Below are 27,070 nucleotides of genomic sequence, written 5' to 3'. Positions count from 1 at the left end.
AGATTTAATGGCCTTAAAGTGAAGTTCACATATTGTAAAGACCACACCACCAGTATGATCAGATGCAGATTTTGCCCCAAGGAACTACCCCAGAGGACAGTATGTATCTTGGAAGAGACCTCCCACGTGATGGGAAATGAGAGGATGTTCTCCTTTATGGGATAACATTTCAGCACTTCATTTTGTGTTTAGAAGCTTTCACGTTAAACAGCGCAGGGCACCATGGTCAAAAGTCTTGAAAAGCAGGCAAACTCCATCTCAGCACTACCACTAAGCTCGAGCTAACTACTCACTTGGAAGCATGCAAAAGAGAAGAAAGTTTGCTATGTCCCAGATTCCCACCTTTCTCTCAGAAAGCTACATGTCTGAGGAGTAGGCTCTCTTTCTCCCCTGGAAAAAGGAGAGGTCACTTCTTTACAGCTGAAGCATGTAAGGAGCAGGAGAGGAGCCAATCTCAGCTCCCTGAAGGGAGGACCCCATGTCACGGAGGGGTCTTGCTGCAGCCCTTTAATGTTCACAGGTGACCAACAAGGATGGACCAGAGTGAAAAGCTAAGACAAGACATTACTAGAGCAAGAAATAAAATAAATGAGAGAAACCATTTGAGGAAGAGGTAAATAACTGGATGGCTACAGCAGGCTGTTTGAGCAGATTTTTCATCAGAGGCTGAGTTAAATCCAAATGCTGCAGGAGTGATGTGTCAGCTGTACCCAGAGGTTTACCCCTATCCCCACCATCATTTATTCACATCCTTACATTTGAGCACATCCAACAGCAGTGGGAGGGCAGAGTGGGCAGGAGCATGGGCAGAGGTCATGGGAATGCTCACACTGTTAGCAGGTGGCTCTTGGCTGTGTCGGGGAGCAAACCCTGGCCATGGCAGGTACAGACACAGCAAAAAGGCCAACATGAAAAAAATGTGGTGTTTAAAGGCTTCTTCTGCAAGGACAAATGTCACATTTTCACAGTGATTGAATAATTTAGTCTGCATTAGATGCACACACTCAGCCTTGGTCCCACTTTTCTAATGACCCTTGGCTGTGACACAGGGAGTGTTACCTACATGTCATTGCAGGATATGTTATGATAAACAGCGGAAGACACAGAATACAATCTTTTCAAGAATAATATCTAACCAATTATTATCCAACCGCCTAACAGGGTGGTGACAAAAAATTTCCTTCCCTGCTCTTGGATGAAATGAATTACTTTGAACTCACTTTCTTCCTTCTTCACAGTTTATTGAACTGAACATCTGTTTTCATGGTTTTCTCCCCCTTGGATTGTTTCATAATGAGAACTATTTAATAACCTGGCTGTCTTCCCAAGGAGCGTGCCACAGGTCCCCAGGTGGGAGAAGACACTTTCCAATGTCTGCTCACCAGGCAAGTTGGGCTTTGCCAGAAATTGAGACAACAAAAACTCTGATTGCTTTTTCTTCTAGCCTCCTTCATGATGCTTTCCACTACTCCTCCTCTGTTTTCCAATCTTCCAGCTCAGAGCCAGCCCCAACCCCCTTCTTATGGTACAGGTTTTAATTAGTTGGGAGGTGAGTGGTAAATCTGGTGCCATGGTACGAAGTGCCACAGCAGGACTCCTGAAACATTGCCAACCATTTTCACCAGTGCCAAAAATATTTGAGAATAAATCAGTTTCATCACCACCCAACATTACCCTAGTTTTCTGGCATCAAGGATTAAAATAATTGAAAGCATTGGAAATAAATTTTTTTACATTTCTGTTGGACTTGGGGAAGCTATGGGACACAGCTACAGGTCTTTACCATGAAATAGGATCTATTTTTTTTCTGCATCAGAAAATGTGATTCATCAGGCATGCCAGGAAGAGCATCATTCAGGAAAGAAATTACTGTATTTCTCCCCAGGCCTCTCCATCGCTTGGGGAGATTCAAATTCTGGGAACGTGACTTACAAAATCAAACTGTATCAAGTGCTGAAATAGGGCAGCATAAAAGCAAGCCATGGCAGGCCTGTTTGGGTCAGTATTTTCCTTCACGGTTTGTGAAAGCTCTTTTTTCTCCATGCTAATAAAAAAAAAAGGTTTGAAAGCCCCACATCCCACAGCCACACTGGTAGGGCTCACCATGGTTATCAAATAGAGATGCCGGCATCTTTAAACCTGATGTCACTGTTACTATTTTAATATGTGTGTTCCCCTCACTTGCAGAGACAGGGTGTGATGGAATAATGAGTCTTCTTGTTTGTGTTTCCAGAGTCAGGACCAGCCTAGACTCATCCAGGTCTGAATTTCATCCAGCTTTGAATGAGGCATTTCCTTCTTGTTTTCTTAAGGACTCCGTACTAGTCAAGACAAGTTTCACCTGTGCCCCACAGTGCTCCCTGCCTGGGAATACTCTTAAAGATGCCTTCTCTTTCATAGAAAACTGCTATCTAAATTATTACTATTATTATTTATTTTCTGCTATCTTTTTACCCGTTTTACCTGGACTTTGGTTCCTACCTGCTGTAAATTATCTTCCTACTTCCTGGCAGGTGGAGTTCTTCCAGAACAGTAAAAAGCAGCAGGGATAAATCAGGGTGACTCTGAGCCAGCTCCAAGAAGCACACGTGGGACCTCAGAGTGAAGGATGAGCCTCTTCTCACCTCCAGAGGCTCTGACTGCACCTTGCTGCTTAACCACAGAATGGTATAAAACCAAAGCCAAGCAGGCATGGAGTAGTGTATGATTTAAGGGGCTGGGGGGTGCGGTAGAGGGAGCTCCTGAACTTGCCTTATAAAGCCTCCAGATGAGAGATTCAGAAGCAGGTCCAGCCCCATGCTTACAGCGATGGGACAAGAACATCCTCTCTGCAGGGCCCGTAATCCACCAGAACACAGCCAGCTCGTGTAAGGTGTTAGGCAGAGAGCAAAAGCTACCAAGAGTATATGAAGGTGTCAGTTTGGACTCTACAACACATCTAGAAGCATCCTGCACATCTTCTGATTGGTCAGTGCTCATTTGTGCGTAATGGGTTCAAGTTTGCATTTGAAAGTAGTGCTGAATTCTGGATTTTCCTCTCTTGGTGTGCAGGAAAAAGCACGAGAGTAGAATTATTGCCACTCACTCCTGATTAGTGCAGCACGGCGCCCGTCTCCCTTGTGCCACCCCTTGTTTCCCCCATGCCAGCATCTCGAGCATCAGGGTGTGGGTTACCATACCCCACTGTAGTGGGCGCCAGGCAGCTCTGTGCCCTCCTGCTGGCTCTGCTCAGAAGCAACCCTTTGGTTTTGACATCTGTGAATTTTAAAGATGTGCTGTCCTTCCAAGTGAGGACAAGCCCCAAGCTGGAATTGGTAGGGTGGAGAATGCAGATTTTTTTTGCCTCTTCTCCCTCTCTGAAAATACCCAGACTCCACTTAGTGCTTGGGAACCTTCTTAACAAATCTTTATTGAAAGTGAAACACCCAGGCAAGTGGAAAGGTCACCCCAGAACTCCAGAGGGATGGGAGAGGGACAGAGGGATGAGCGTTCTCCGGGCAGCCATGGCGGCAGGGTAACATACCTCTTGCAAAGATTTCCAGTGTGCTTCTCAGCCCTGGGTAGATTTGGAAATCTCAGTCTTAGTGGGTGGGTTGTTTTTTTTTCTCCACAGAAGGATGAGAAGCATAATGTAGCTGTCCACTTTACGGATCAGGAATATTTAAAAGGCACAGGCATCCTATTTTCAACCTCTGCTAGGAAATTTTTAAATTAATTAGCCCAGTGCAGACAGTAGAAACCAATCTTAGATCCCTCCCTTTCTATTAATGCAAAAGCTGTGGCACTCAGCAGGGAGGCAGCCGCAGGGACAAGGCAGCGCTGCCATCCGAGGCCACTGACAGATCCAGCGCTGTGGCAGTGCTGGCAGGTGTGAGGCAGATGCTGGATGGCACAGAGCATCCTCTGGACAGGGGCTGCAGGGCTTGGGCACTGCGTGGGCACCCCAGAGTAGCTAAAACTTGGGCTTAAAAGGAAAAAAAAAACCCACCTGACCGTATTGAAATATTTTTCTACTGAAAAGAGAGGACTTGAGGTAAGTCACGCTGCGAGGACACATCATGCCAGTTACTTATTCAGGCTTCAGGTTCCATGGTGCTCTGGCTACTGGCATCTGACCTCCCCTATTACCAGCTCATGAAGTGCAGACCAAGCCTGAAAGGTTTTTGCTTTACTAGGCACAACATTATTAAAGATTTATCAACAGCAGCATGGCAGAAAGCTTCTCCTTGCAACCACAGTGTGTAGTGCTCCAAAATACAAAGGGCAGGACAGGATTCACCTGAAATGCTCTTTTACGCCAAAACAGCTATGCTGCATTAAAGAGAGCGATACTGCTGCACACCTGTCTCATCTCCAGCCACTGGTTTCTTCTGCATTTGGCATTAATAATGTCCCTATGAAGTAGACAAGTTGAAGGTCTAATGAAAATTACCCCCTCCTCCAAATCCTACAGTTTTGTAGCTTAATTGAGCTGTTTTTTTCACGCACATCAAAACCTTGGTGATGTTCATGGAGAAAAGCTCTACATTGGTCCCTTCTCCTGGCACCAGGTACCAGACCTCTGCTGAAAGGGAGAGGGTCTGGGTACCACATGCTTGCTCAGCCTGGGCACAAGCATGTCCTCCCAGTAGTAAAGCTGTTCCTATCCCTCTTCCCTGAAAGAGCCACACACCAGGCAGTAGGAAACGGGGGGAGGTACTCTCATTCCAACTCATCAGGCAGAGATCCTCCAAAGGAGGGCAAAGGATCAACAATTATCTCAACAGGAGACAATCTTCCATTGACACTGACAACCCAACTCCTGTTTAATGGTGTTTCATGTGCTATGGGAAGGTGCCAAGTCTCTGGCTCTTGGTCCCCACAGAAAGTGCAGCAGCTGGGGGTGCAATCCAGGCTGCAGGTCAGCGACTCCCCTGAAGCTTCTCCTGCTACAGGAACACGTTGCTTTGGTAGGATCCTTAACATTGCCCTGGCACCTGGGCGAGCAGGTCCCCCTTTGAAGTTTACTCAAAAGAACAGGTCAGTAACAAATTTGTCTCTGTGATTCTTCTTACCTGAAGTCTCTTTTTGGGTGGTCAAAGTAACACTTAAAATCACTCTTATACCAAAGACACTTTATACCAAGAAGAGGTAGGCCTCCACAGAAGTCTTGATGGGCAATGATTCGCTGGACTACCAAAATTACACAAAGTCAAGGCTTAACGAAAAGACACCCAGTCTTTGCACTGATGCGCCGTCTTTAACTTCAGATCACTAAACAAGTTAAGCAGAAAAACTGCAAAGAATTTTGAAAGCAGATCAAAATGTTAAAAATCTTGCCACAAATACCCCAAATAAAATCTTGCCACAAATACCCATCACAGAGCAGAGATGAGGAGGGAGTCAATCGGCAGACAGCAGCCATGGGAGGGCAACACGTTGCAGTATACTTCTGCAAGGAAGTGCAAAGCATTAACTACAAAAAACCAGCAGCATTTTTGTCTCAGTACAGATTTTATTTCAATTTAATTGCCAGCTTCACCCCATTAAAAAAAAAAACAAACAAATTCCATTAATTTCTACAAAATTCAAGAAGATATACGTTGGGAGATATGTTTACAAAACACAGGACCTGTGAAGTACAGCAAACTGCATGTATAGCAACGCTGATTACACAGCTACAGCATAGCATCTGTCTGGAATAATGCTTGCACCTACAGAACAGCACTGACAAGCATTCACAACTGCAAATTTTGACCAAATATGTTTTCAATTTATTACAGTATGAGAAAAAAAAATCACAAGTGAGAGAAACAAGAGTAACTTTGCCTCAGCAGCTTTGAAAACTCCAGCCAGCAGCTATGAAGTAGCCCTGTATGTCCCAGAATGAATCATCACTTTATTCCAGCTCTGGCTCACAGGCACATCCTACTTCACTAAAGTACTTTAAATAGCAGCCTGTCTTTAAATGGAATTGTGCAAATTCATTGTATGATCTGTCACTGACTCCCAGTGCTCTCTGCATGTAGACAGCCACATCACTCAGCCTTAACTATTTACATGGCTTGGGCCAGCTGCCTGTGAACTCTGCTTAGGGGGTTAGCACAGTGGCTGACTCTTGTCCTTCAATCTCGATGGTCCCGACATTACCACCAAGACAATCAGAGGCAGTTCAGCTTTACTTTAAATCAAAAGCCCATCCATAAGAAAAAAAACAGGGATGAAGATGAGTTTTGGCTAGGAATCAGGAGTCCTCCAAGCTGATGAGCGTGGAGCTCAGCCCCCTTTCCCTTCCCTTGGGATTCATGCACAAATTGCACAGCAGTGAAGGGCAATAGTCCCTGGTGGGAGCTGCAGCAAGTCCATGTGTGAGGCACTTGCTGCAGAGCACAGCATAAGCTGGCAGGGGAGCCAACTGCTTGATAACCTGCATGCTCCCACCCTCCAGAGACGACAGCTTCTCCTTGCTCATCTTTCTCAAGAGTCACAATCAGCCCTCCAGGAGAGCATTGCTCGCGCAATAGCTGTTTGGCTCCTCAGCCCATAATGCCACTGAAGGCACAACACTGTTTATGCTGTAGGGAAAAGTGAGCATTTTACTTCTTCAGTGAGAATTGCACAAGGTGGGAGATGGTATGTTGAAAACATGGCTGCTTTTTATTAGCTCCTATACATTTACTGTCTGCAGCACAAGAACTACAGCGTTCACAAGAATGGCCTCTACCCTCTACACATATAACCACCTACTGAATTTTACACGGCCAGGACAACTTCCCTGCACGTAAAGTAAAGTACATTCCTAAATACCAGTTCAGTTTCAGCAGCAAACGTCCACCTATTCTTGACTTGACAGGGAAGCTGGAATTCTGCATCTAGACAGGCTCATCCAAGACCCTACCTGATTTGTTTCCAAGTAACACTGCTTGCTAGCAGGACCTGACTCCCATGCAGGTACATACTGGGCTTCCTCCAGGAGCTGAAGATGGAATTATCACTTCATCTGCTGTCTGCATGTGCTGCATAGATGCGCTTATGGATGACTCTATTAAACGTTGATATTTGCTCCTGAAAGAAAAATCTTCCAAGAAAACTAACGTCTCCCAACTTATGTACACACCCATTTTATCACTAGCCTCACTTTTACATTTTAAATTAAAAGCTTGCACTAATAAAGGAACAGATTATTTTCTATTCTTTCATGTCAGGTCCTTTAACTAACAACACTGGGATGAACCAAGACTCATTTTTCCTCTCTCCTCCCAGCCCTAACCCTGAGGATAGCTCATCCTGGATTTCTGTCCCCACCCAGGCACCTTCATCTCAAACAACCCCAGACAGGGAAGAAAAATAGCCATAGCCTTTAGCAAGATTTCCCATTCCCTATGGTTTTCAAAGCTCAAGAGAGCAGGTTTGAGGAGTTGGGAGGACCATGTCCTACAGCACAGCCAGTGTGCTCCTGGGGCCTTTTATTGCCCTGAGACAGCTCCTGGCACTACAAGGCATCCTTGAACCAGTAAGGATAGCAGAATCTCACCTTCAGACTAAACAAGGTACTGGTAACTTCTGTCAGTTTCAGTAACCGCTCACAATTTGCAACCTGTTATTCAAAGGGTAACATGGTAGATAATCTGAACAGAAAGAATCTACCTAGGGCCTCTATTTCTGCTTTAAAATGACATGGGACTGTTGTGATTACTTTGAATAATGCTTTTTTTGTGTGTGTAAAGTGGAACAGCATTTCTCTGATGAGGTTTCAAAGTTGCCTTCAGAGCAAAGATTTAAAACCCCTTTAGATTTCAGAGGTATTTTTTCTAGTCCCTCAAAACAGGGCTGCTATAGAAGATAAGCAGCAGTGGGGAAAGGACCATTTAATTTCAAGTGTCATAAATGTTAGACCTGGTTTGCTGGAAAAAAAACCCATCCTGTTGTCACAAGGTAAGGCAGAGAGAAAACAACAGAATATAATTAAAGCATTTCCCAAGATGGAAGGTAGCACAACAGCAGATTGTTGAGTAACAAGGGCAGCAGAGCCTTGCAGTTTGCCAGTTCTGTAGGAAATGCACTCAGCTCCGTCACTGTTTTCTCCGTAATAAGAGTCCCCACAGAGATTACATTGAAGAGACACAAGAGCTGGTGGGGTGGAGGCAGAGGAAAAGAAGTCTAAATAAACTGCTCTGCTGGGTGTTATTTTGTTTGTGTGGCATTTGCCTTGTTCCACATTTTACACTGCAGCAATCAGGCTATTCAGTGTTTATAATATCCCCTGGCCCACTGCTGATCTTGGGGTATGTCTGTCTGTCTGCACAGAAAACGCTTCTGTTGAGTGCTGAACAGTTACACCAGGGGAGCTGTTACCAAAACACTGGCTCTGCAGTCAGAGGAGCGCTGCAGCTGTGTAAAAATAGCCAAGCAGGCTTCAACATGGCTGGTGGAGGGACTGTTAGCAGTATAAACCCAGCAACTGGGAGCTCACTTTCCCCAAGTCAGAACACCAAACCAACTCGCTTGTGCTGACTTGCAGCATGGTTGCAGTTATCCCTGTAGCCTGTTTGATTTCACTTGGGTATTTCAAGATGAGCAGTACTCACACCAGCTATGACCATGAAGATGTGCTGTCTGTTCTTGAGATTTGACCTAATGAAGACCGTGGCTACCTCTGCATGGGGCTGGCTCGTGTCCCAGCCATGCTCCAATGCCACAGGTAAAAACATGTTATCAGAAGAGTAAAATCAGGATCCTCCGAGCCCTTTTTTACTTTTCAAGATGTTTCTCATCTGACCTGTACTCAATTCCTCCTGTGGACTATATGCTTGTTACTATACCAGGTGAATGTTGTAATGGAAGGAATTACAGTTATTACAAGATTATTTACTTTGGAGAAGACAACATTTTTATAGCATGTATAAAGTTCAAAGCTGGAAGACGATTTTCAGTCTAACTGTTTTGACAAAACCACTCTAAATGACTTAATTTTGCATGAGATCCTCCAGTGCATGGTAAATTGTGATGCAGCTGCAACTCTTATCCAGGTGACATTTCATTTGATCTGGAAATCTCTTCATTCAGTCAGTGAATGAAGAGCCACAAAGCATCATTTTCACCAAGTACAGAGACATGGTCTTCCCCCAAGCTCCTTATGCTCTTAAGCGGGTAATTGAAGAACTATCCACTGAAAATGTAATTTCCCACAGCCAGTTTAGAACTACTGCACCTCCCACTTGGAAGAGGAAAGCCATTTGTACTGAGCTAGGCAGGAGCAAGGCTAAGTTCATAAAGCTAAAAAACCCCAAGCTGCTTCACTTGCAGCCCTGACTCACTCCATTTCCCTCAAGAATTTTAGTCTTACAATAGTTTCTGCAAGTTTTTCAGGTTTCAACTCACAGAAGAAAAACATAACATCATCACATGATGTTATGAACAACCTCAGGCTCTTCAAGTAAATATACGTATTTTTGGCCATAAAAAAGCCCTGTGTCATGGCACTTCAACCCCTGCAAAATACCATGGATTACTTCAGTTTCTTAGATATACATACTGCAAAACACTTCACTGGAAAAGGAAAAGCTAAATAAATCTGAAAAGTTTTCTTGGTAGTTTCAAGAACTTCAGATGAGACATTCCAGACCCTGGGACACTCTGCAGGCTGGGAACCAGTCTGCACCAGCTCCAGCACATTCAAACCACATCCAACAGCTGAATGTGAACATGAACAAGGCAGGCTGGGATGAGGCACAAACAGGAGAATTAGAAAACATGGCAAGTACTAGGCATACACAAAGGTAACAGGCACTGATAAACTTCACAGGTGCCAGTGCCCACCTGAGCTCAGGCACTAAGTATAAACGTACTAGACAACACAGACAACCCTGTCCTGAGATAGAGATCCATTTCTTAGTAAGGCTTTGAGTGCATGTGTTTTTTTAAGGGCTTTTCTTAAATTATTACAAAAGACAGGCTAGCATTCTTTAAACAGTTGTGATCCTTCATTCCAGTATAAAACACATACGCAAACATGGCTTAAGATCCATGATCACTTAGGATATAATTTTAAAGTTTGTATTAAAAATATTTTTTTCCAAATGATAAATATTTTAAAATAAGCATTTACAAAAATAAATGGTCCATTCCCATAAGGAAGGACATATATAGCTGAAATTCTGAATACATCTTGAGGCAACACAATTATTGATGAAGCTAGTTAATAAAATCTTTGGTATAAAGAGTATAGTACATTAATATTCATGCACTGTTGTCCTCCCATGGCAGGTATACTGTACAGACAAGTGAAGAAGCAGTTTTTCCTTAATTTCTTGATATGTCTTCCAAATACAACATACAAATATTTCTAACATGTCTTCGTATGATAATAGGAGAAAAGCCCAAGACTCTCCTGGCTCTTCCTATGACTTTCGTATCTAAAAGAGAATGAAGATGGTAGAAAAAACAGAAAGTGAACATATTTAAGTTTCATTCTAGCTAGTAAGCAGCATCTACAAAAAATTTAAAAAAGAATAAAAAAATTACTCTAGAGAAAATCCCATTTCCTTCGATATTGTACACATCACCTGCCAAGATAGGATAACGATGAATCTGTTAGGATTCATTGCTGCAAAGTCAGACAAAGAAAGACAAGATTACTGAGTTCGGTAAGGTGGCAGCTTTACACCTGAGCACAGCACCGTATGGCCCAAGTGTGGACCACCACATCCAGGTCCGGTGGCCCTGTTACACATAGGGCATTGAGATACTGCACAGGTACAAGAAAGAGCCTCAAAAACTGCAAAAAAAAGGTCTTGGAACAAAAGACTTGGGAGAGATTAGTTGGTAATTTTAGCAAAAATAAAGACGGAGAGCTGACTTGAGGCACAAGGACCTCCACAGGGAGAAAATATGAAATGTTGGCTGGCACAGAACAAGGGGCTAAGGGATTCTGCAATCTGGTACAGAAAAGCTTAACAAAAATGATAGGCTGGAGCTGAAACCAGTTCAAACTGAGAATAAGACACCCACTTCAAACGCTATGGACAATTAACTGGGATCAAGGGAAGTGAAGGATACCCTGGTTTTGGGGTGGTTTTTTTTTTTGTATCAGTCCCTGAATGCTTTTCTGAAAATGTTTCTGTTATATGCTGCTCACTCAACATGATGAAAGGAAGTGACGGCAGCTAAGGAAAAACATGGGTTAACCTTGAAGGTCTAATTGTTCCCTTTTAGCCTTAAACCCTGACTCCATGGACAGTCCAGCTGAGGGACTCTGATCTGGGAATGAAGGATAACACAGCCCAGACTCCCACATCCTCTGAAATGTCCATGAACTGGTGCTACTGTAGCCTACAGCTCTGGAAAAAAACCAAACCAAAACAAAAAAAACAGTAAAGAACAATGCCCAACTGTAACTGCTGTGACTGGGGTATGAGGAGCAGAAGGCACTAAACTAAAATGGAGTTTGGATTCTGCTACCCATCTACCACATGAAGACTCAAGAGAAAGTGACACCTCTGATTCCGCAAATCTCTCCCCATGAAACTCCCCCACTAGCACTGACTCACTCCTTTGCTGTAGCTGATCCATGTGGACACATCAATACATTTTCTACTAAAAGCTGCTGCTGTCATAGCAATGTTGGACAAGTAGAAGATAGGACTACAAAGAGGAGCAAGAATTGGGTGGGAGTGTTGATCTGCTTGAGGGTAAGAAGGCTCTGCAGAGGGATCTGGACAGGCTGGATCGATGGGCTGAGGTCAACTATATGATGTTTAACAAGTCCGAGTGCTGTGTCCTGCAATTTGGTCACAACAACCCCATGCAACGCTACAGGCCTGGGGAGGAGTGGCTGGAAAACTGCCCAGGAGGAGAAGGACCCTGGGAGTGTTGGTTGACAGCTGCCTGAACATGAGCCGACAGTGTGCCCAGGTGGCCAAGGTGGCCAACAGCATCCTGGCTTGTATCAGGAATAGTGTGGCCAGCAGGAGTAGGGAAGTGATCATGCCCCTATACTCCAAACTGGCAAGGCCACACCTTGAATACTGTGTTCAGTTTTGGGCCTCTCAGTACAAGGAGGACATTGAGTTGCTAGAGCATGACTAAAGGAGGGCAACAAAACTCGTGAAGGGTCTGGACAGCAAGTCTTCTGAGAAACAGATGAGAGAGCTGTTGTTTTTTAGCCTGGAGAAGAGGAGACTGAGGGAGACCTCACTGCTCTCTACAACTACCTGAAAGGAGGTTGTAGTGTTCACAGAATCACAGGTTGGAAGGGACCTCAGGGATCATCTAGTCCAACCTTTCTAGGAAGAGCACAGTCTAGACAAGATGGCCCAGCACCCTGTCCAGATGACTCTTAAAGGTATCCAACGTGGCCGAGTCAACCACTTCCCTGGGGAGATTATTCCAATGGTTGACTGTCCTCACTGTGAAAAATTTTCCTCTGGTGTCCAATTGGTATCTCCCCAAGAGCAACTTGTATCCATTCCCCCTTGTCCTCTCCATGTGACTCTGTGTAAAAAGGGAGTCTTTGTAGCTACCCCTTAAGTACTGGTACATGGTGATGAGAGCCCCTCTGAGCCTCCTTTTCTCGAGGCTGAACAAACCCAGTTCTCCCAGCCTATCCTCATATGGCAGGCTTCCCAGTCCTTTGATCATCTTGGTGGCCCTTCTCTGGACCCCTTCCAACCTGTCCACATCCTTTTTGTATAGCGGGGACCAGAACTGTACACACTACTCCAGGTGTGGCCTGACAAGTGCTGAGTGGAGTGGGATAATGACTTCTTTCTCTCTGCTGGCGATGCCCTTTTTGATGCAACCTAGCATCCTGTTGGCCTTCTTGGCCGCCGCAGCACACTGTTCGCTCATGTTGAGCTTTCTGTCCACCAGGACCCCCAGGTCCCTTTCCACAGAGCTGCTCTCCAGCCAGGTGGATCCCAGTCTGTGCTGCACTCCCGGATTATGTTTTCCCAGGTGCATGACCTTACACTTCTCCTTGTTGAACTTCATAAGGTTCTTGCTGGCCAAATCTTCCAGCCTATCCAGATCTTCCTGCAGAGCAGCTCTCCCTTCTGAAGTGTCTACTTCCCCACTCAACTTGCTGTCATCAGCAAACTTCATCAGGCTACACTTGATGCCGTTATCCAGATCACTTATAAAGATACTGAATTATGTTGGGCCCAATACTGATCCCTGGGGTCTCCACTAGTGACAGATTGCCACTTGGAAAAGGAGCCATTTATCACTATGCTTTGGGTGCAGCCTATCAGCCAGTTCCCCACCCACTGCATAGACCACTTGTCTAGGCCATAACGCATCAATTTCTCCAAGAGGAGACTGTGGGGGACCGTATCAAAGGCCTTGGAGAAGTCCAGGTAAACAATGTCCACTGCCCGCCCCATGTCAACCAGGCAAGTCACTTCGTCATAGAAGGCCACCAGGTTTGTCAAGCACGATCTGCCTTTAGTGAAGCCACGTTGGCTTTTCCCACTCACGTGCTTCAATTGACTTGTGATGGCCCCCAGGAGGATTCATTCAATAACTTTCCCAGGGACTGAAGTAAGGCTGATGGGCCTATAGTTACCCGGATTCTCCCTCGAGCCCTTCTTGTAGATAGGGGTAAGATTTGCCTTCCTCCAGTCCTCTGGGACATCCCCCGTTCTCCATGACTTCTCGAAGATTGTGGAGAGTGGCCTTGCAGTGATGTCAGCAAGCTCTCTCAACACCCTCGGGTGGATGGCGTCAGGGCCCATTGATTTGTAGGGTCAAGCTCCTGTAGTAATTCACTTATTAACTCTTCCTTCACTGATGGTGTGTCAGTGATAGGATCAACCGGCAATTTCGTTCCCAAAGCCTGGGACCCTATAGTGCTGGTAAAGACAGAGGTGAAGAAGGTGTTGAGGACTTCTGCCTTTTCAGCATCATTGGTGGTTGACTCTCCTTTTCTGTTTAACAGTCAGCCTATGTTTTCCTTCTTTTTCTGCTTATGGTTGACATGTCTGTAGAAACCTTTCTTGTTGGTCTCTTCTCCCAGGTTACTAGTGTAGGATGAGAGGAAATGGCCTCAAGCTGCACCAGGGGAGGTTTAGGTTGGGTATTAGGAAAAATTTCTTCACTGGAAGAGTGGTCAGGCATTGGAACAGGCTGCCCAGAGAGGTGGTGGAATCACCATCCCTGGGGGTGTTCAAAAACCATGTAGACGTGGCACTTCAGGGCATGGTTTAGGAGGTGTGGTGGTGTTGGGTTGAATGTTGGACTTGATGATCTTAGAGGTCTTTTCCAACCTTAACAAGTCTATGATTCTATAAACTCTGTTCTGCTGGCTGCTGTGAAGCAGGCAACTTTCAGCCGACAGGGAGAGCTAACACCCAGAGCCAGCAACAGGGTGAATGGTTGTAGCTGCTCAGGCTCAGCAAATTGAGCCAGCGACCTCCAGCCCTGGCACTGGTCATGCTTCAACCAGTTCAAGTAATGGGAAAGCCAGAAGGTTTGGGTCTGTCTCATGACTGCTGGGAATCATGACTCATTGCTATAGCAACAGAAGGTTACATGACTACCGTGTTTAAAAAGAGCCCCTATTTGTGACATCCTCTGGAGGCAAACTATCCATTATTTCTATCTCAGCATGTCTGAAGTGCAATTTGCATCCTAACCTCATTAATGAATGATGACACCTTGACCCACTCTATTAAGCAAGCTGTGTTAGATTAAGAGGCATGCTACTCTTCCATCCCATCCTAAAGTAAGGCAACCAAGAAAAAAAAAAAAAAACCACTGGAGTAGCTTACCTGAGTTACAGCAATACCAAAATAACGCAAATCCTGCAGCAACACTAAAACAAGCAAGGAAAAACACTGGACCTAAATAAAATGGAAAAGGAAACATATTAAGACAGAACACAGCATTGGAAGTTTAGCTCAGTTCATAAATCATCAATTGCTATTAATATGCATAATTAAGTGTATTCAAATGAAGCTAACACATTCACAATTATGTATGCTTTGTAGCTAATGTACTATGAAGCATATTTACTATACTGTAATTAATTTTTACTACAGTTGCTTTGACATCATTCACTGTTCCCCTCTGTCCATCTAGCTATATCCTATAAAACTTAAGTGAAAGCTTCCTTAGATGTTTTCTCACTCTAAACCTTTGTGCAAAACCCCCTTTAAACACTACAGCAAAATACTAACCAGACTACTGAGACCTCACCACGCAGTGTAGCGTTTTACTGTATAAACAGCCCCACTGGGCCAATGCACTGCCTGTGGGTAAGAGTACATCATATGAGACTGCAGTCCCTTAGAAACAGACTTCTAGGGTTTTGTATTTTCCTCACAGATGTTCCACAAATTCCACTGTCATGACCAGAGCAAGTATTCTTGTTCCCGTTTAGAACTCTGCTGAAAGCTGAAATGCAGAGCCACATGCACACTAAAACAAACCACCCACCGGAGGAATTTCCTTCATATATCTGCCTGGAATTACATGCATTTTAATGCTGATGATCAGTATGGATGTTCAATAAAACCGTTTCTAATTCATACTTATCCACAGACAAAAGCTCATAAAGATTTATATCTGCTTCTTTATTATCTAATATGCTATTTGTATTTACTACTTCACTACAAATATAGCTACAATTAAACTGCACCTGTCAATTTAAGGGCAAATGTACTGCAGAGTAACAAATTAGTGGAGCTGATCAACACAGACAGGACATTGGAGAAAGAGCAAAGTAGCAAGGACTTGGTTGCTCCTTTGGATATAATCTCCCAGCGAGGGTGGCTAGCAGCTGGACAATCTCCAGTCTGAGGCCAGTTCTTTCATCAGCATGAGTAAGAACAGAAGTTAAATAATTTTCTTTTTTCCAAGCACTTTCACTGTTCTTCCTGAACTGTTCTGCTGCAGTCAGCAACAGAGAGCTATGTGAATAATCTGAATAACAATTTGGTTCAAAATTCAAAGTAACAACACAGGCAAAAATATACATTGAGTTAAACTTGTGTTTCTGCCCCTCATTTCAGTTGTCTCTTGGGGAAACCTGGCCAACACATGTAGCTCAGAGAAGGTGCTTTTAGCCTCTCATAATTGTATCCTAATTTCCAAATAAAACATCAGTTAAACTTAAATGATAAAATTCTTCATTATAAATTTTGAAAAATTTTCAGGTTTCTTTCAGATCTTCAATTCCTTTTCAAAATATCTTTCAGTGAATAAAGTATCTGCCTCTAATCTGGGCATTGAAGAGAGGAAGGGGAAAAAAGTTAACATGTTCTCACAAGGAAATTATATTTAAATTCACCTGTGCTCATCTTCCTTGTGAATTATGCTGGAATTAATTTTTACTACAGTCTTTGTTTTCAAATGATTTGTAGTTAAATTGGAAGCTTAAAAAAAAGTGAAAAAATTTGAAAGCTATATAAAAAAAATTATTGATGGCCTTACGCAAAATGACAGCAGCAGCCGCTGAGTAGACCTTACTATTCAAGCACTGAAGAAATCATAGGAAACGATGAGTTTAGTTACAACAGTGTAAGTAAAAGTACCATTGTAAATATTGATTAAACTCCACAGTATCTTGAATTTCATGGCACTGGTTTCCTCAAGAGCAGCTCAGTGCATTTTCCTCTGTTAATTCCACTTAACTTGTGACAGTAAAGACATCATAAACCAAACTATTTGTTACATGAAATGCAAGTTACACGATAAAATAAATTGCATCATAATCTGAAAAGCCATTCCATCCGGTGACACTGTATGCATTTATTTACCCCTGTCATTTAGCATATATTTCTCCTTGTCAGTGTCTATCTCTGTGGAATCTGTGGTTTCTAGAAATAAAAGCAACACATGAGAAGTTAGTACTCAGCACAAGCAAATAAACGAACATAATCAGCACATGCAAAATTGTGCAAAACAACACATTTCAGAAAAATATCAAGTTTTGACACATAGTAGTAACCACTCCAAACGTTAATCATCGCTATAGTTAACTCTGGATATATGTTGATCAAAAGACAGTCTTTTGCAGTCATTTGAATGCAACTATAAATAGCTGCAGCAACACCTCTGATGTGGTTAAGCACTAGCCACACAAGTAACATCACACTTGTTTCCCAAGCGAGGAAAGCAGGAGCTAATCCTCCCATAATGCCAGAAATTTTCATTGTAATAAATACAAACTATTTTTTAATATATGTGCTAATCTGAAAACACCCCTATAATTTAATGCATCACCATTCTTCCTGTTCTTGAGTAAATCTCTGGACATTTACGTATCTGGCAGATGAAGCACGTGGAACAAACTGCTTGATGCAGATTATTTATCCAGGTTCTGGTCTCAGCTAAAGACACGTACAGCTTCTTTGAAAGTCTGCAGGTACTACATGCTAACATTTGGCACAAATAATTTTTGCCTCTATCTTTCTGCAAATTCTAGTAGAAAAGGAGGTTGACCTTAAGACAAGGTCTTCAGTAGCCAGCAGCAATAAAGCAGTTTCTGCTTTAGACAGAAAGACATGCAGTTCTTTCAGAGCTGCCTTTGTCATACAGTTATGGAGATAACATTGCAACACCAAAGAGCATAGCTGTCACCATAAACAGCAGATAAATTACTTTCCTTTAATGCATCATGAATCTGCAAAACAACTTTTTTAACTAAACCTCTTTGGGGTCAAGAGGGTTTAAAAAAAAGGAAAAAAGTGACAGCTCTAAAATTGGCTGTCAATAGGGAAGAATTTGAGACTGATTTCAGTGGATTTCCTTCTTCTGTGTGACAATACGGAGCTAGGTGAGATGCCTTGGAAAACTGCCCTGTATGCCAAGTCAGCTAAGGGGACCTGCTGCCAGCTGACACTAGACAGCAAACATGCGTCTCCCATACTAAATATATCCCTCTCGCTGGGGTGGCAGGGCATGGCATTCAAGCAGAACACAACCATCTGAAGCACTTTGCTGCAAAGCTTGAGTGTCACTGAAGCAGAAAGGATCACTGCAAAGCTTCCATGGCACACTCTGTATCAACGGTGATCTTACATAGCCTGCCTGTTCTGAAGGATGCCTTCCCTATATACTCTAGCTAAGAAATCCTCACACTTCACAGGAGAACACAGCCAAAACTCTGCACTTTTGTCAGGCTATCGCTGTGTGGGGCTGATCCGATCCTTTAGCTTTCTATCCCATGTCAGCATTCAGAGAAATAAAAACACTTCCTGAGTCACTTGGAACATCCTGTTTGGCTTCAATAGCTCTGAAGTTGCCTATGCCATGTGCCTGACCCACCCTCTAGTGGGAATTCTGAGACATTACTAAGCATTTCACTTCCAATATTATACTTGAGACAAAGAAATTTTTTTCTAGCACAAATTTTAAAGTTGTTTTAAAAATGAAAAAGAAATCTTTGAAAGGATTTCCTCCATAGAAACATTTTGCATAGGTACAGCTGAATGTAATTTATTACAGAACTTGGTCCTGGCCGTAGTTCAGTGTTTCTCCAGTTGTTTATAATGCTGCTTGTTTCAGTTCAATCTGCATTTAAAACAAAGTCCCCATGTTTGGGATTCCCTTTTTTCTTCACATTTACAAATTCCAGTGTCAATTCTGTAAATTTGACAAATTTAACAACTACTGCTATGAGTACAATTTGAGTTCCATAAAACCAGTACATGTTAGAGTTTGGAAGGATAATGCCTTTAATATTCAAAATGTTCAAGTTCAATATGAAATGTTATTTCTCATTTAAATGAAGAGGGAGCTTTTCCTGAAGAATAAAACAGTTTGCGGTTTTAGCTTGAAATGATGCACAGATGTGTATCGACCATTCAGTCCAGAATGCAGACATTTGTTTTAGTTATAGAACTCAAGCAGCAGCAAACATACTAACACAATTATCTCATTATTTCCTTCTCAGATCAATGCTAGGGAACTGCAGAATCTCACCATGTAGTAGTGTTTTAACTCAGTTATTTAAATTATCTCATCGTTCTGAGGATGGTAACATAAGAGAGTGTACCAAGATACAGAGAATTTAATGACTTAACGATGGTTACTGGAGTCCATTTGCATAATGCAACAGCAACAAAAAAATTTTGGGGCACCATAAACAGCTCATTTTTTCTGTGAAGCACTTTTAGCATGCGTACTTGTTATGCACAGTCTGAACATGAGAAGCCTTACCCCTGCCTACTCATGGTGCTACCCAAGTCAACACTCTCAGAAGTAATCACATAAATCAGGTACAAGGACCAGCACATTTATGCTCTAGCTAAAAGTGAAAATATCATGCAGGCACCCTATGCAAATTTCCTTTCAGCTGGTTTGTCCAGGCATGACAGCAGCACAAGGCAGCGTGAGAGTTCGTCCTCACAGTATCTGCACAACTTCCAATGTGAGTTTTATGGGTACAGATGAACTTGGTCATGGCTGTCCTACTACCCAGCTGAACTCAGACCATCTATATGGGATGCAGTCAGGCCTTTGCTACCACGCACACATGTTAAGATGCATTTTCAGAAAAGGCCTGTAGAAGGTGTTATTGAACGTTAACAAAGCTTAAGCTCTTAAACCACTCTGGAAATTGTATTCTTAGTGACTACACCAAGTCTTCTTAAGCTGCTCTTCATTAATAAAGGCTGCCTGCTGCCTCCTAGTCGGCCTAGCAGAAAATCCTGTTGCTCTTTAGCTCTACCCAAGTAAAAACAGTTGAGCCAATACTATTTGATTTAAAGGCCTGGTCCCCCTAGGTATTTCTGCAAGGTGAATATCAGATCAGAAGCACTGCTTTAAAGCTGCTGGAAGGCTGAATCAATAGGGATTCATGCTCGTATGAGCTTCTCAGGCAGGGATGGGCCCAGACTTTTCCAGTTCAAGAGGGTTCAGGTATGGGGTATGGAGACCCGGGCCAGCTTTGCAGCCTCCCTGTACAAGCAAGAAAATGGTGCAGCCTTCCTCTGGTATGTATTTGGGCTGGGTAGATACAGAGCTCATCCTTCAACATGAAAGGCAAAAGGAAGCTAGACAATGCAGTTTCTTCAGAGGTAGTTACAATTTTACATACCCTTTTCACTCCAGAAATAAAGAGGTCTAATTGTTTTTTTGTTTTGGGTTTTTTTTTTAAACCTATGGACTTTTGGTGTAATGGTTTGAATCTCACTGGAGTCATATCTAAAATTTCCCAACACCTAACTGTGGAGTTTGTTACAAATAGAAATCAATTGACCGGTGAAGCATTAGTGCTGTTAAGATACTTTATAAGGATTTCTTAAACTGCAGTGTATTTGCAGCTTCCTTAACTTAAATGTGGGAGCTTTCCCTCAAGCAACTCAAGTCCTTTCAGTATGTGGGATGCCTGAACTTATATCCTGTCCATTTGGAACACTGTTCTTCTCTCCAGTTTGTTAGGTAGAGGTAAAAAAACCCAAACAAAAAACCAACCAACCAGCAAAAAAACCCCAAACACCAACACAGAGCAAGCATTATCCCAGGCTGGCAAGTCAGGCTTGATACTTTTAATTAAAGAAAATGAGCTCCTTTGCAGTATAGAACCAAATCACTTTGAGCCTCAGTCCTCCTCAAGTACATACATGTATATTTGGGGGCAGCTTTACAGACATCAGTCAGGCCTGCCAGCTGCACAAAACAAGTCCTAAGTGATTAATATTGCAGTTCATCATTGCAAGGGCCTATGAATGTTTGCTTCATGTTAGACTAGACACAACTAGTCTTTATGGATTGAGGAAAAGCCAAGCTTCTGAGCCACCAGAGTTTTAACCTTAAGAATATTACAAACCTCAAATTTGTTACGTGCTACAAGTCAGAACAAACACAGAGGAAATAAGCAGTAATGGTTATGAAAAGAGAAATTGTACTTCATGTAAGTTATATTGCTGTCTTACATGTTGCACTTAAAGGGTTTTAAAGACATCTTTCATATTTCAAAACAATCAAAGAGTTTTAGACTGCCCACACTAGTCAACAAATAACAAGAACTATGCAGTCAAATCCCCTTACAGCTTTTGGAAAATTCCAGAAGGAATTAAGGTATACCCCAAAAATTATTTAAAAAACCGAAATACGTTCTTTAAGTAACCTAAACCCCATCTGAACAGGGGTTTGTAATACACTGATGAGGAAACCCACTACTCAATCAACCTACAAATCAACTTACTCAAGATTTTCCTGCTTGGCAGGTCATTATACAGCTGTTCAGCATTGATCTGTAGGGCCCTGTAAAACTCTTGACAGTGCCTGTCTCCTTTCTTTTGAAGGTGCTTTATCAGATCTGAAAGTCTGGTATGGAGTGATGCCTTTGGATTCCTGAACTGTAAGAGAAAAACCATTAATCAGAAGAGAGATTACAACAGCTGGAGATTAATTTTACATCACTTTACAGTACGCCAGGAAGTGAAGATATGGAGCTAACAGAATTGGCCAAAAAATGACAGGAACATGGGCATGCATTGCATAGCAGTCTTCAAGACACTGAGCATCAGCACTGCTTGACAGGGAGCATATTGCCTCTGCTTTCCCACATTCTTTTTCTGTCCTGATAAAGTGACAGCTACTCAGTGTTTAATGTTTTCTCTGCATTCAAACTAACATGGTACTTGCTATTCTACAATTTGATTCTGACAGCTATTGACAGAAAATATCAACAAATCTTATAATGAAATTTTATGTTTTCAAGTTGTCCCTTGGTTGCCTAGTAATGTTCACCCAAAAAGGTACTTTATACTGTTTATATTAGTCCCAATATTGAAGTGTTCATCATCCCAAGATTATGTTTCATTGCCTCCAGCACAGTTAATTGCTGCATACCCAGTGAGAATTTGTATGTGTTGCACTTCTCAGGCAACACAGCAAGCAGTTGCAGAAGTACTTTTTTCCCCCCACAGTCTAGAACATCACAAATATTAGGAGACCTTACAAAGAGAATGAAAACATATTCCTAGCCTTACAGACATCAAACCGTTTTCAGCTTATTTGGAAAATGTCCAAAGCCATTCTCAGCAAAGCACTGTATTTCAGACCAGTACAGCAGATAACATTTGCAGAACACTTAGGACCAATTCCTGTTCTAGGGGGACAGGAATGTAACATACCTTATACAACACCCCTTATTCTGATAAAATTCCCACAAGGTCTACTGCATATAGCTGAGATTGTAAGCTTCCTAAACACCCAGCATTGACAGAAACTTGCCTGAACCTGTGAGAAAACAGTTAATTTCTGTCTGCTAAATGCAGAAGTCACAAATCATGTTTCACAGATTCTTTATGCATTTATTTTGAAGCTCTTGAGCGAATGAGATTAATTTTAATTGTGCATGTCACACTGTTTATCCCAACTGAATTGCTAGACTGGCTCAGCTGATAATCTAGCACTGCTCTACACTACCAAAACACTATTCATCCCCATGGAGTTCAATTATGACAGAATTAGACCTATTTTTCCTAATGTTAAAATACCAATACGCCAAAACCCTGAACTTTGTGTCAGAAACGAATTCAGCAGAGGGCAAGTACAAACTCTTATAAGTGGGATCTGGGAAGCTTTTAACTGACTTCAACTTTCACTCCATACAAGTTTAAAAGATCTTTCTCCCTAAAAAAACAGCTACCCAATTTTGAAAGCTTCGTGCGAGGAAGGCTGGCCTTCCCCCATACACAGCAGCACCACTGGAAGATGTTACTCACTCCATCCACTTCCCACAGCTTCCACTTACAGGTGGGACTAATGCCCCTGTTCTCTACCAATACTCAGAGTTATTAATCACATTAATCAGCAACCAATAATGATCTTGTGGACACAGCTGGATGCAGCACAGATCATGTGACATGACACTCCACACCTACTCACGTGAGGAGGGAGGCCTGCAGGGCACTTGGCCACAGATGGGTGCAATCCTGCCCACAGAGTGGCTTCTGCACACACAGCATCAGATGTCACGACAGGGACCATGGCATTACACTGCTCCTGAAGAGAGTGCCCTCTCTCATAACCACTTGGCACAGGGAATGTGCCAGCCCTGTGACTTCTCCTCTGATATGACATCCCAGATACAACTGGTCAGCAAGGAAGAGATGAGGAAGACTGGATGCATGTGGCACCGAGAGTCAAGCTGGGAAGAAGGCAGCTGAGCTACTCACCCGCAAAAACCGCAACATTCAGAGATATAGTAAAATTCATTAAGTTACCTTTTCTGCTTCTGCATTGGTAAGAATTTGGGGGTACACTCTGTTAAGCTGAAGAATAATTTTATCAACCACTTGCTCATTCAGTCGGCTATTGCTTGTAAGAAAATACATGTCGTGTTGCAGCCGATGACAGTATGACTGATCTAGGGATAAAATAATACAAAGAACAAACCACAGCAGTTAATTAACAAGCCATTTTTAAATTCTGTAAATTTCATTTCCCTAACAGAGGTTAAATAGTTAAAATAAAATTACCACCATCATGTAATTTTAGAAAGCTGAACTATCTATTAGGGAAACACAACATAGCCATGTGCTTTCAAAGACCCATCCATTAAAGTGACACACATCTGAACCCCTGGCTGGTCGCTTGTGCTGCCTCTCTCTTTCCAAAAGGAGCAGGTTCTAAATTATTTAGATGTCAAGCACTGATGGGTATTGAATTAAATATAGCCCTAAGGTTGTTAAATCACTGAAGATAAACTTTCTATCATTTATGAAATCAGGTTATGGAGTTTAATGTATTTTATAACTTTTTAAATGTAAATGCATATTTCATAGAGTTTCTCTCTGATATGGAACAGTAAAAGGACATAGATTTAGCTTCAAGTTATGCACATTACTGACACTGGTCTACAGCACAGGGCTGGTGTTTGCCTGATGCTTAGCACCTGAGGACTGCAGCACAGTGAGGGATGGGATGGGATGCAGAGAAGCTCACACAGCCAGGTAAAGCAGGGGACTGACTGAGCTGGAGTAATCTGGCCCTAACATCACCCAACCATCCAAGAGTTTATTGCTGCCTTGTGTCTAATGGGAGACTTCAGCAACTTACCAAGCTGAAACTGCCCAGACTGAAACAGAACTGGCACATCAGAGGATAGACTGGCTGAACGAACCCAGTTCTCCCTCGAGAAAAGGAGGCTTAGAGGGGATCTCATCACCATGTACCAGTACTTAAGGGTAGCTACAAAGAAGACGGAGACTCCCTTTTTACACGGAGTCACATGGAGAGGACAAGGGGGAATGGACACAAGTTGCTCTTGGGGAGATTCCGACTGGACACCAGAGGAAAATTTTTCACAGTGAGGACAGTCAACCATTGGAATAATCTCCCCAGGGAAGTGGTTGACTCGGCCACGTTGGATACCTTTAAGAGTCATCTGGACAGGGTGCTGGGCCACCTTGTCTAGACTGCTCTTCCTAGAAAGGTTGGAATAGATGATCACTGAGGTCCCTTCCAACCTGAGATTCTGTGATCAGGAAAAGCATCTCTGCCAAAGAGCAGAGTTTTTAGGGAAGGACTTCTACCTTCACTTCACACAGGAGCGGGATGAAAGGGCATTCAAAAAGCAGTTACACTCAAATACTCATACAAACAGAACACATCCTTTTTTATTAACCCAAACCTCTGCAAATACACAAATCCAGAGTTGCTGTTGGTTTAGGCACCATTTCCAATTTGACAACAATGGATTTTGCAGGAGCATAGCTTTGCCTATAGCTGCTTGACTATACACTCTAGATTAAGATACAGGCACAGACTGTGCCCTTATCAGATTTAGAAAGGTAATTGACCGTGTCTAAAATAAGTGTTAAGATGTCAGTACAGCACTTTAAAACCAAGCACCACAGAAAACAAAAGCAGAACACCGCCACCCCCATCACATCCCCCATTTAAAGCAAATGCACAGGTTTTATGGTATTTTTGCCTATCAGAAAATACATAACCATCAGCCCTTTGTGCCCTGCAATTTAGAGAAGATAAAAGAATGAAGGAAAAGAGCCAGGAAACTTTGGCATGATGCACTGCACCTACACACAGTCCTTGCCCTTTCTATGCTATGTCCTTCTTCTGTATCTGCGTAGCACTAGCAGCATTTACAGGAAAGGGTTCAGGAAAACCTCCCAGTGTGACCATCACATGCTAATAACTTGTCCAGTGCCAGTGTAACTCCTATTCAAACAAGAACACACAGCTACTGATACCACATAGAGAGTTGCAATTCTACAGGCACAACCAGATTTCAGTTACTTTTTTACTTTTTATATAAACATTGTATTATTTCTGCGTGTTTCTAATGCCTTGCTTTTCCATGGCTTGTTTTCAAGGCAGCTTTTCAGTGTACTGTCAGAAACATACTGCCCTGACACACTTGCTATACAATTCCCTTTTGTTGCAAGAAGTTCCCCATTATCTGATTCATGGCCAAGACCAAACTTCTCCTCTTCAGATCAACTCACTGGCATGCACAAAAGGCTGAGGCGAGGACCAGGAGACCGAAGTGCTGTCTGTTCATGCAAATACTTTTTGGGGAATGAAGTGCCACACTGCAGCTTCCTCTTCCTTCTTCTGCCTCAGCTACATGATTTGTAGTGATTCTCAGTGTCACCAACAACTCTGTACCTTCTGCAAACTTACAAAAAACCACATTAAACCAGGGTCTTACAGCTAGCAGAGCAGTTAAACTTCAAATAGCACTGTGACATTCAAACAATGAACCACAGCAAGTGCTAAAAGCATGACAAGGATCCAGCACAATGAGTATATAAAGTAAAAGAAAAGCAGGCTCAAAGCATCATCTCCCTCCCTTCTTGCTCTGTTGCTGCCTTGTCGTTACTGATCCCCACATAGGCAGCACACAGAAGTGTATTAGCAGCAATTACACCAGTGAAGTTAACTGTGACCAGCTGAAGACCACATTTAAGTCAAGATCATTTTCTGAGCAGTCAGGAGCTCTCCATGTCCTCTCAGCACTTTTCATTTACACACTCATTAAACCATAACCAGTCTTAACAAGGGCTTTTTGCTGCCAACGGAAATCTGCGTGCTGGTGCACCATACATTATGCTACAGAGCATAAGCCTCTCTCAGACTTCAGGGGTGGCTATGTTTTCTTCCCAGCTAAGCCAAAAGGCAGGAGAAGTGAATGAGACAATGCTCTTGGTCTCTCTGGCTACTGCTAAACTGTACCTGCCAAGGCCAGGTCTTATGCCTGGCTCAGGCATCTGCATTCTTCCACACTATGGGTTGCTCCGTTTTTAAGAAGCACCCATGTAGCAGTCTGCTTCCTTCACAGTCCCACAGATATTTCACCTGCCTGCACCTTCACCTCCTCCAAATTACTTCGGTTCAATATTTTGGATGGGGTGCAAGGTTTAAAATTTCCTTAAGAGTGGTTACCAAGCTCAACACTAGCTCAATAAAAGCAGAGCAGAAGTAACTTCCAGTATCTCACCTCCCCCTCCTGAAATTTTTCATCTCTCCTCCAACTCTGAGAAATCTCTGCCCAAACCACACAAGGAACTAACTGCATTCAGGGTTCCGGTAGACCAGAGAAGTGAAACTTCCCACCAACACCGCCCATGAGTGGAGAATTGTGTGCCAGCTACTAAATTTAAAGAAAACAATCAAAAAAAGCCCCACCAATCCTGGCAGCTGGAACATAGCACCCTCTTTGGAGCAATAAGGATATCTGGAAAGCACATGTGAGCATCTGAAGCCATCACACGGTGCTCCTCGGCCCAGTTTTCCCTAGGAGCTCCGGCAGCTTTTTTATGGCATGGACTTGCTCCCATGCACTGCCAGTCATGGCCCAGTTATGGGTGTACAAACATGACTATGCTATGAAGTTTAATAATCACTGTTCACAAGCAGCGGCTTTTTTATATTGGACACACCCATTATTTACATTTTAAAATAACAGGAACACCGAACCAGTTTACTTCACAACTGCAGCAAGGCTACTGATGAGCTGTCAGGTCTTAAGAATTTAGGGAGTGGTTGTTTGGGGTATTTTGCATATCCACCTTTTATCTCACTGCCTCAAAGAGACAACAGCTATTGCAAGGAAAATTTAAAATCTTTATGTTAAGCAGACTTTGTTTTTAAGCAGGAGTCACCCCAGCAT

At 42.8% G+C, this 27,070-nt stretch overlaps 1 protein-coding gene across 5 annotated transcripts in view; it reads right to left on the bottom strand.

The window, feature by feature from the left end:
* Window positions 1-5,474: 5,474 nt before the first annotated feature.
* The window catches only part of CARD19 (caspase recruitment domain family member 19), a 28,554-nt gene continuing 6,958 nt past the window's right edge, over window positions 5,475-27,070 (bottom strand). For 2 of the 5 annotated variants that reach the window (XM_075096641.1, XM_075096642.1), the window contains exons 2-6: window positions 23,160-23,302; window positions 21,131-21,284; window positions 16,737-16,796; window positions 14,748-14,819; window positions 5,475-10,394 (exon numbers count right to left, since the gene is read on the bottom strand). In XM_075096641.1, the coding sequence (XP_074952742.1) occupies window positions 10,282-10,394; window positions 14,748-14,819; window positions 16,737-16,796; window positions 21,131-21,284; window positions 23,160-23,302 (542 nt within the window). In that variant the 3' untranslated portion in view covers window positions 5,475-10,281. Of the gene's footprint in view, window positions 10,395-14,747; window positions 14,820-16,736; window positions 16,797-21,130; window positions 21,285-23,159; window positions 23,303-25,403; window positions 26,571-27,070 lie in introns of those variants that run through there. The other 3 variants (XM_075096644.1, XM_075096645.1, XM_075096643.1) reach the window with 2 other exon arrangements.

This window comes from Phalacrocorax aristotelis, chromosome 6 (genome assembly GCF_949628215.1).
Source record: "Phalacrocorax aristotelis chromosome 6, bGulAri2.1, whole genome shotgun sequence".
Lineage (NCBI taxonomy): Eukaryota > Metazoa > Chordata > Aves > Suliformes > Phalacrocoracidae > Phalacrocorax > Phalacrocorax aristotelis.
Note: the sequence above shows the minus strand (reverse complement) of the source record. Positions and strands in the feature narration are given on the sequence as shown.